A 10943-nucleotide genomic window follows, 5' to 3' on the forward strand; every position below is an offset into this window, starting at 1 on the left:
TATTTTAATGCCTAAAAGAAATTTTAGAAATCAGACATAAATATATAAATGAAAATACAATGAAAAAGTAAAGGGCCTGGAAAAAATAACAACTATTTTTGAACCAATTATTTAACTTTTGTGATAACTGGGCATAAAATTTCCGCATTTTGTTCTAATTTATTAATATTTTGTAACCCTCTCACTATGGTTTATTTAAGTGAAAAACCTTTATCTTTTAGGAGAGTTAATAGGGAGGAACAAATAAAAGCAACTATATTTTCTAAGTATTCTATTTATATAACAAGTATAATACCAGCCGTGAATTAAATTTACTTGAAGACCAAATATTTTTTTAAAATTTCTACAAAGAAAATATGGCGATACAGAGTGATTCAGTATTCAAAAACGTATCTAAATACAGAATGACTCTAAAGTTTCGTCATTTATTTTTACAGCATATACAGTAAAACTAAACAAAAAATATACCCAAAGAATAGCAAAAGAATGCAGATAAAGCCCTCTCTAGTTTTAAGCAGGGTTCTGTCGGAAACAGCTCGGTATCGTAATTGGTGATAATAAGGAGTACCTAATTATCGTAAAGCAAAGTGACTGGACAGAAGCTTATGGATATTTGTTTAACGATATTTTTTGAAAAGAGCGTGAATTTTGTTTTAAAAGGATGATTTAACTTTAAAGTATAAATTGGATATTTCGCATTTGCCAAAAAAACACCTCATAAATTAAATTTTAAATAATGTACATTAAAACACGGCGGAATGAAACCGAAGTCTAGAGGGACGAATTAATTGTTTATTTATTTTTAAAATAAAAATTCTCTGTATTCCTATAGCTTTAAAAATACCTTCAAAAACAATATGACAAAAAAATTGAAAAAAAGGCCATTTGTGCATTACAGATCTGATTCATGTCCCTTTTAAAATAATCAATTTAAAAAACTATATTAGGATAATACCTAAAGAGGAACAATTAGAAATATTATTTTTAAGTACATATATCTTAACTATATCAGAACGTCTGTTCTAAATACTTATAACATCTATTATAATAAATTATATGAGACATTTACTAAAAACTCTAATCTTGCTTCTTCTTCCCTCGTCTCAGTCCATTCTAACTCTCCTTATCTGGTTATCACATTCCTCCTACTTGACGATCAATCTATAATTTATAAAAAAAAATAATTCTTATCTTCCTTTAATTTCTATACTCAAGAAGCTTAAAATTCTATAAGTTGTGCTGTACATTAAAATTTAGAGTTATTATTGGACATTTGGCAGCCAGTGCACGAGAATAACAAATGAATAAGGCACAACGAATTAATTGCGCAAAGAAGTATGACTGCCATAGCTATATCGGTCAGTACTACCTTGCTACTATGTATTTCCAAGATTAGCAGCACAAAAAGAAATATTTTTTCATTACGCTCATTTTTTTAACGTTATTTTGGTGCCCACCCTGTAGAAAACTTGCAGTTTTAAGTTTAGTTTTTACCTGAGTATGGGGTTGTTATCTTCCATTGGTGAGGAAGTTGACGAAAAGAGACCTGTAGAAAGAGGTCTTAGCTGAAACAACAATTTTATGTTAGTAGTGAAAATATTTATTGAATTTTACGTAAATACCCTTTCCGTTTGAGTAGCTGCATTACAAGAACCATTTTGAGTATCTACAGTAAGTACAGTTGCGTTATCTAAACTGTTATGATTACTTTGGGTTGCCAGGTCGATAATCTGTTTTTGTAGGGTTGACACTGTTTTTTCTTTATCTTCCAGTTGGCCCTAAATATGTTTCTATGAGATTTAATTTATATTACATACAATATATGATTACCTGCAGAAACAATATTTGACGTCTTAAATCGGCCATTTCAAGGCTGAATTCACTGTGGTTATTGTTGTTGATTTTATGATCTGGGATGTCATTGATGCAGGGTCTTAAAGAGTGACTTTCAGACTAGAATAAATAATATTGCATGATATAAAAATATTGTATATAGGAAAAGCATAACAGGTCCGACCCAACCGGTACATTTATAGATAATAGATTATGTAGCTTGAACCAAAAAAATATATAATTTATTATTAAATTCATTCCATTGCGTGTACCAAATATTGCTTTACCTAAACAAATACCAACAAAACAAACTCAAGAAATGACTCCAAACCCACAGGAAAACGCCATATACCAAAAACAGAAAAATGTTTTAAATATTGAAAAGACTAATAATAAGAAATAATTAATATTTCCTGAAATATACGATGGAACAAACATTGGAGACAAGAGAAATATTACTTTTAGAAACCCGGATATCTCGAAAATGTATTTTATGTCCTTAAAGATATTAGCATGATTTTTTTAACTAATCTTCGTAGAAGAAACTTAAAGTACTTGGAATAAAATTAAAAAAATAGTCTAGAAGCCTGGAACATATAAAAAATTACGTTAAATCGGTGAAAGATGCAAACAATAATTACTTTAAAATGAATAAATTATAATTTAAATTTCTTTGTCCTCCCAATCAAACAAACTACGAGTTACCACTGAGCAATAACCGAAGTGTCGGCCAATGAAATAATGCATATAGTGAGTTTTCCGATGGAATATCAATTACTAAGTTTACACATGGCATTAATGCGAATTAGCGGCTAACGCGAATTAGAGCAAAAAGGCTTTGGCATGTGTTTACAAAACAGTTTAAGGTTGACGTTAACCAGCTGTTTTTCAACTTTAATAATTTATTGATAAATGACTTATGTTGAGTAGTTGTGTAGTGTAAGAATATAATTCTTTAAATTTTGCGAATACACGACAATAAAATCAAAGTGAAATTTGTTTCACCGTCTCGGTTTTCAAATTTTTGTTAGTTGGCATCACTGAAAATTAATGCGAATTTGGATCTTCTCCAGTATACACATAACCTTAATGCGCATTACAGCCAGATCATCCACATATTTGAAACATTTTAAATTAATGCGAATTAGGAACGCGAAAACGGTTTACGGGTGTTTACACATGCGTTTTATCTTAATTCGCCTTTCGCTAATGCGCATTAGCGGTTGCGTGTAAACGTGGTAAATGACAGACAGGGTCAGCCAGTGAAGAAGGTAGCGGATCTTTCGTAGGAATATGCTTTACAAGTGTAATGCTCTTAATATCACAAATAATGATAATTTTTTTTCGGTACATGGAGTATTGAGTTGCGCATTATTTTCAATTGAAGTTCATGTTTTGTTTTTTTTTTTTTTAATTTTCTTAATTTTTTTTCAAGTTCTATTGTCTAAAATTACAATATTTTTTTATTATACTTTTTTGACGGCATATTTTTTACATAATGATCGAAATACGCCACGGGTAACAAAATCACACAAAATATAGTAATTATCAAACGAATAATCTACGTTGCCGAGAAGCAACAAATAGGTATATCTGGTGCTCTCTTATTCAATTATTCCTCTTCATTATAATCGTATGCACATGAACCGGATGTATCTTCAAATTAATAAGTGTGATTACCACCAAACCTTCAAATATTCTTTTTTTAGTATTATATGTTGTTTAAAAATTAAAATAGATAATGGAACACTGTTACCATATTTCAGCGTTGCTAAGTTATTACTTAACATCAAACAGACAATTGATAATTCTTAAGAAAAACTTACGTCATTCAACACTCTCTTCAAAGTGACCAACATTGTTTTAATGCCAATAATATCCTGCTGTATAGCCGAGTGATTTGTTCTCGTTAAAGTGACAGATTCGGACGCTGGATCGTATGTCATAGATTGATATCCAGAGAAATTGATTGGATGCTTCCTTGGACTCTTGCATTCTGTAGAAGGCCTGCGATTTAATCTTCTTACAGATCTTGGGGAGTTCGTTTGGCTCGTGGGTGTACCATTACTTATAATGGAATTTCTAGATGACAGGCTGTAAAAATATCTATGTAGTTCTCAGAGAACCACAAATTATATTAAATTAGGTACCTTTTTAAAAAATTTTTGTTATTAAAAGTGTTTTCGTCTGGCCTTGACTTATACTTTGGAATTCCATCTGTTGATGTTACAGAAGTACTTTGCCTATAAGAAATAAACCTGATAACTATCAATAAGACTTATGACCAAATAAATACTACCTTTCCCATACATCAGTATCATTAGATTGACTGACATCAAAATCCATCATTAAATCTTCGCTGCCGATGCTGTCGCAAGGAGATAAACTGTCAAAGCTGCCTTGATCTGTACTTTGCGGTAAATTTCGCCTTCGTCTTGTAGGTAACGGACTGAATTCTGAGTTAGATGATGTACGTCTTGGGTTAGAAACGGATAGTAACTCCTATAGAGTGGGTAAGTTACTTTTTAAATATATTTGCAAGTGATACTATACCTGCTCTATTGCATGGGAAAGAGCAACTCGATCTATGTGATGTCCGTCCTCAAATAATAGTTCTGGCTGATCAGCTATTTCATCATCAATGAGAAAATCTTCCTTATCATCTGAAAGTGACAGGGAATACGTACGAGTGGGAGAACGAGGCGGGGAAGGTGTTGCTTTTTCATTAACATCTTTAGAATGGGAAGAATAAGAACTTGCAGGTCTTTTCTTGGAAATATCGTCAGCTTCTGAAGAACTTAATAGGCTTTCAACTGGTGAGAGTATTTCGTCATCCAGCAGAATAGCTAAAACCGAGTTTTCTGGTTTACAAGCTTGACAAGTAACTATTAATATGTTACCTGTATATTTGTTGGTATCGCCGAAATTTCCATCATAGGACACCGAAAGGTGCAGACTATCTTTAAGACTGTCGATCATCTCAAGAGATAAAGTCGGCTGTAAATTTTGAGTACATACTTCTGCTATAGCTTCACTTTTAAATTCTACTACTGGACTGACTTCGGGTACTTTACGTTTAGGGCTTGGCGTAAATGTGATTTCTTCTGCCATAGCCTCACCGCCATTAAGCTACAAATAACGCGTTTAATAGTTTATTTGTATTGTGGTTCTATTATTAATATTACCCATTCAGGATCACTGGAACTCGGACTATCAAGAAGATTTCTATTACGACTTTTCAAAAAGGTGCATGTTCTGTTGCCTTGAAAAAGCGCATTTCTGGAATTGTATTCGATGTTTTCATCATCTGGATTTGTGCTTAAAACATGAAAAATTAGAAAATCGCAAAAACTAAAATTAATAGGCTTACTTATACGAATTGTCAAACCCAAAGGCAGAAGGTAGCTCTGGTAATGGGGGAGGAGTACACGCTTCACTAAAACTGTCACTGCTTTCAAGGCGACTAAATCTTATTGAATTTTTAAGTCTATCTTCAGATTTATTATTAGTTAGGGCAATATTAGATGGACCACTTTCCATCTCAGCTACAAATCATAGCAAATATATTAAAGTTTTCAATTATACTTGGTTTTCTCACCTTGTACGCCACTGGAATTGCTTCCGAAACCAGAATCGTCTTGATAATTCTTACAGTGTTCTTCTTCATATCGCCTAAATAATCGAGCAGATTTTCTGTTATTGTTAGCAATAGTTTTTGCTGCTTTTGTTTCAACTACTCTAACGGACTCTGGCTGTGGCAACTTTGTCGTTTGAAACGTAAATTTACCGGTCTAAAATAAAATAACATAACAGAAATATAAAAAAAGCACATTGGAATTTCTTCGAGCATTATATACCTTCAATGGTTGGATATTTTGGATACCCGCGGGATCTCTAACTAATTCATCTTTTTCAGTGACATGTGATTGGGTAACTACAGTGACGGTTCTAGTAAAAGTTCGACAACACGCAGGATCAGATGGCGGTGTAGGCACCATGTCCGTGGTCGGCGACATTCTGGAAAGTCCTTGAATGAGAGCGGGGGTGGCGATCTTAATAGGCGTCGCTGTATATTTAATATCGCTTGATGACATCGATCGGTGATCCGGATTGGATGGAGGAAAATTATGCAATCTGAAATATGGCTTATTTGAAAATCTTACTATGTTTAAGATATATTAAAGTTGGTACCTAGGGGGCTTTGAAGGGATAATACTGCTTGTAGCTGGTTTTTGGGAAGACGCCATTTTGTGCATATTTTTCTCTAATATTTGGTGACGTGATATTTGTTGAGGGGGTGCCTCTTCTCTGTTTCCATTTGCATCTGAAATAGTACCTTGAGTTTAACAAATCCGAAATAAGGTTTAAGTTAAGCTTACCAGGTTTGGATGGTTCGGCTTCCCACGCTACTGAAGTATGACTAGTCATAGGCGTAGGGCGCTTTTTAAACCCAAATGACATAGCGACCCCTTTTGTGTATTTCTGTGTGGGTTTTTTATTGGGGTCTATTAGTCTTCCATTCTCTTGACCTCCGAGTGCTGCTGGTTTGGTTTTATTTGTCTCGTTTCTCACCTCCTTTTTTAAATATTAAATAATAAAGTAAAAAGGGAGTAAAATAGGTCTTAATTATAATCGATATATTTATTTAGAAGGTCGAAAGGTCATAGCGGCATCACTCTTGCATGCAACATTATGCATTTAATTGTTTGAATTTGCGGTTTAATTTTTGGCATATTGCATGACTAAGTAGAAAACTTGAATCGATAATTTCATTTTATACGTTCAAATGCGTTTTTAGCGATGATAGAAGGGTATCCTTACCTTTAAATGTTTGTGCTTTTCCATCTTTTTGGCTTTTTTATGCGACAAGATTTTTTTAACACTTAGGTTTCCCTTTGCTTTATTCGAAGCGCATTGCCCCATGAATCCTTACTAAACTATTCTTTTTCGATCCTGTAAATTAATTTAATTTATTGGTGGTTATGGGGGTTTAATAAATTAATTGGGAATTTATAAATTTTAATATTATTGCGATATTATTGTAGAACAATTATAAGCCACTATACCGGTTATATCGATAACAGTTCAAATATGGACCGCATTATTATTTTTATCATATATTATAATTCCACAACATTTTATAAAATAATAAAAAAACTCGATAACGACATATTTTCAGATACAAATACATGGGGCACCATCTATAAATATTTTCCCCTTTTCAAACATGTATCACTTTTTTATAAGGATTTTTCTACCAGTCACACGTACCATACCAAAGTACCTAGAAACTCCAACAAATGATGAGTATATGCAAAGGCTACACTAAGGAGGCGAGTCTTTAATAATAATAAGTTAAAGCTGCTGACAAGAATATATACATATAGAATATAGGCCCCCATGAGACGTTTTATGCAGAATTAGAAAGAGATCTAGTTGAACACGTTAAATTTTTAGAATAGGTTCATTTCACTGAGATTGGTTCTTTGATGTACCAACTTGCAGAGGAAATTGGTATTACACAGGAGTTTAACTCAACAACTAAGATGGTGGATTGAGTGCATGGATTAAAATCCAGAAACCATGATACAGCCTGAAGCTATTGAGCTATTAGAACACAAGCGACAAAAACTTTACAAGCAGCGATTGAAAAAGAGTATATTGTTACTACTCGCTACATATGTACTACCGGAAACAGGGTATACTACGGGAAACAGTAATAATTATCTGTTGTGATTCACCTCAACAGATAATTATAGTCTATCAATATTAACTTTTCATGAAAGTAATTGGCAAAGGATTTTTCTCACCAAGATTACTTTATAATGGGTGAATCATTCAAAAAATATTCGAATTTCTACATTCAAATTTAAGGTTTACTTCTTACCGACGGACGTGCTGGCCATAACACCCTAGATTTTATATATTTTCTTAAGAAAAAATTAAATAGAGATAATCTGGTTTTGTAAGCATGCTTCTTTTGACACGAAATGATCATCCGACATTAACGACTGGTTTGCTACAGAATATAGATAACATTTACCAACCAAAAGGCTGTGAAGTTCTTTAATTAGGTATGCAGGTATCTAGCCAAATACGAAAGACGGAATGAACGAATGTGCTCACTAAAGTATCAGTTTTAGATGAATTTAAAGATGTTGGACGATTGTTGATGACATGAAGCTGCAAACAGAGTACAAAAAAGCATTTCCTCGATTACAGGATAATATTTATTTGCAACAAATTTTTTAGACAAGCATTTAAATCTCATTAAAACATAAAATATCAAAGGAGCTAGTGTGGCTACGTTCAGTTCCATATTAGAAAAGACAATAACCAAAGAAGTTAAAATGCACACCATTAGGTAACGTACATCAACAATACTAGCAACTAAAAACTTTTGAAATTGAAAACTTTCTATGAAAGATTATGAAACTGAAGAGATTAGACGTCAAAAGTGATTTAAAAAATGCTAAAGAAAAACATATTTTATTGGTACACTTTTTTAAAGGAAGACTTAAGTTATCCCTATCTAATAACCCTATCAATCTCCTTATGTGGGTGTGTTTCAAATATATTTAGTTACTAGCCTTTTGTTTATACTTGACTATGGCTTAATTTTACGCTGTTTTTGTGTTTTGTTTTCGATCTGCCTAGGTCTGGTTTCACTTTTTTCGTATTTTCACACTTTTCTAACGTAGGAAATAAACTAATTCAATCACGGCATGTTATGACGTTAAGAAAGTGCTTATTTCTGCAGAAAATAATTTAAAAGGACTCTGAAGTATAGAATAAGTAGGTTTGATAAAAAAAATATATATTATAAAATCTTTCTGAAAAATATTTAAAGGTCAACTATGAAGTGCATTACCTACCTACTATTTCTTTTTCAATACTCTTTCCGAACATCCAATGCATATTCCCGAATCTTTTGCACATCAACACTTAAACATATTCACTGAAAGTTAATTGATGATTTAATATTAGCGAACTTTGAAGAGATTCAAGAAAATTCATGATGGAAAATCATCTCGTTAAGTCGCAATATACATTGCTCCCTTCGTTATCCGATTTATCCATTGCGCATGGAAAATCGTGGAAAATCGATAGAAATCATGAACACGCCCGATCAATGACTGAAGGAGGAGACGTCCGTCGTCGCGACGCCGACAATGGGAAACCCGACGACAAAAAGTAGGGAGAGTTTTAGAAGATTATTTTATTCCCTTTTTAATGTATGACTCATATCTATAATAGATAATCCATGCATGTTTAATCTTTATTCCGTTTTTTTTATACGATGGTGAAAACTGAAAAATAGAAAAAGAATTGATTGCCGCTATTGGCTGAAAGCAGAAAAATATATTTTCTGCGTTTCGGGGAAAAAACGGTATTTTCTGCTACATTAAGTATTAACTACATTAATGATTCTTTTATTTCTCTCTCCAGGTTCCTAATCGAAGGTTTTTGAAAGCTTTCTCTACGTATGTGATTTAATGTATGTTTAGTAATAAAAATTCGGAAACCAGCTGATTTAAAAAGGTTTGATTTGGGAATAGAAGCTTTTTTGTGAGCTCTATCTAGAAGTAGAAATGTTTTATTTTTGTTCAAGTAGATGCTAGTTGAAAATAAAAGGGATTTGTTAAACGTACGTATAAGTTATTGGGGAATGTAAATTTTAACTTAAAATAGCTGCTGAATAAACTATTCTACGCTATGTACATATGGTGGTATATAGATTTCTCTACAATATCAACTGGCATCTGTCAAATTTTAATATTTTAAAATTGAACTGCAATTTCTTGCCGATTTGGAGTTTGAGTACAGTTCCCCGAATTACCTATATTAAAAATTCTAAGAACTAGCCTTGCATCTTTAAAAAACTACGCTATATCTTTCTTTATTGTTTCTTATCTTTCAAAATTTGGATTCATAATTCTTTATTCTAAACTTATTGACCAATTACTTGAAACGAGCAGCTATTTCCAGGCTGTTTCGATCGTTGACATCGCGAAGAGATGGCTTGATAAAATGACCACATAGCTTTAAACGGAGTCGAGTTTACCCGATTAAATTTGCATTATGCGATTGTGGTTTAATTGCAAGGGGTTGGGTTAACAACAGGGCAGATGTTTTTGTTTGTTTTCAACTTTTTGTAGGTAGGGTGATGTAATATGAACATCAATTCTGATGCCTAAACTGTTGTTTGTAAATAATAAAAGTAGCAGAATTTATTTTTTAGGTATGGAGAAAATATGCAAAAATTAAGGCGGTTTTCAATTTGTATGTTTTTATTTAGTGCTTTTTTACAATTTCATATTGCCTGTATCTGTACTTTTCAACTTTAAACAGGGAGGTGAGCAGCTGCATCTTACGATTACGGCAAGGCATTTTTATTGAGATTGAAAATAATAAAAACCCTATTTATTGAATTGAACCTAATGAAATTAGGTTTTCTTATTTTAAAAAAATTGACTTTGTCTGTACCTAATATATGTATTTATAGTAGGCCTACATTTTTGTCTTTTAATTAATACAGACAGATTCTAATACAAACCCACCTGCGCAATCTACTCTAGTATCAACATGCATCATCTATGTATACCATCTGCATATATATTATTTCACATTATCTTATCCTGGACTGAGAGAGTAAAGTGAATCAGCCAAATCTACTATTATAATAAAAGTACCTGTTCTCTAGTACTCATCACAAACTAGAAAATTCCACTAAAAACTTCCCAAGTAAGATTGTTCTAAACACATTGAATAATAATAACCTATCAAACGTATAAATAAACAATGACAAAAATAGTTGCTGCATGTGGTGACCCCTATCAATTAATAAATAAACTCATCTTTAAACAAATAAACTTTGTAAAGTAAAAGTTGTAGGGTCCTGCAATCAATCAAGTATTGTCGATTTAAATATAATAATATTTATTAACAGATAACGATAAACGTTAAAAAAATGCTTTTTTGTGTTTTTAATAGTGCCTAAAACGCATTTTTTAATGGAGATAAGCTATGAATGTGCTAAACGCAAAAACGAACTTAAAAGTAGCTATAATTATTACTTATAACTGACAATTAGATCTGATTGTCACTTG

General features: G+C 32.3%; 1 protein-coding gene across 2 annotated transcripts; it reads right to left on the reverse strand.

Moving 5' to 3' along the window:
• Positions 1-256: 256 nt before the first annotated feature.
• On the reverse strand, positions 257-10813 carry LOC126739204 (uncharacterized). 2 transcript variants are annotated; one of them, XM_050444779.1, is made up of 17 exons: positions 10395-10813; positions 6655-6786; positions 6213-6408; positions 6025-6157; positions 5691-5967; positions 5432-5624; positions 5204-5378; positions 5019-5151; positions 4734-4962; positions 4387-4679; positions 4133-4335; positions 3984-4076; positions 3660-3927; positions 1831-1953; positions 1623-1778; positions 1495-1565; positions 257-1161 (listed from the first exon to the last, which is right to left on the reverse strand). In XM_050444779.1, the coding sequence occupies exons 2-17, from the start codon at positions 6754-6756 to the stop codon at positions 1146-1148; spliced, it is 2661 nt and encodes an 886-aa protein (XP_050300736.1). In that variant the 5' UTR covers positions 6757-6786; positions 10395-10813; the 3' UTR covers positions 257-1145. The 2 variants fall into 2 exon arrangements, with proteins under 2 accessions (XP_050300736.1, XP_050300735.1); XM_050444778.1 differs by lacking the exon at positions 10395-10813 and adding an exon at positions 8709-8906.
• Positions 10814-10943: the final 130 nt, after the last annotated feature.

This window comes from Anthonomus grandis, chromosome 8 (assembly GCF_022605725.1).
Source record: "Anthonomus grandis grandis chromosome 8, icAntGran1.3, whole genome shotgun sequence".
NCBI classification, from domain to species: Eukaryota; Metazoa; Arthropoda; class Insecta; order Coleoptera; family Curculionidae; genus Anthonomus; species Anthonomus grandis.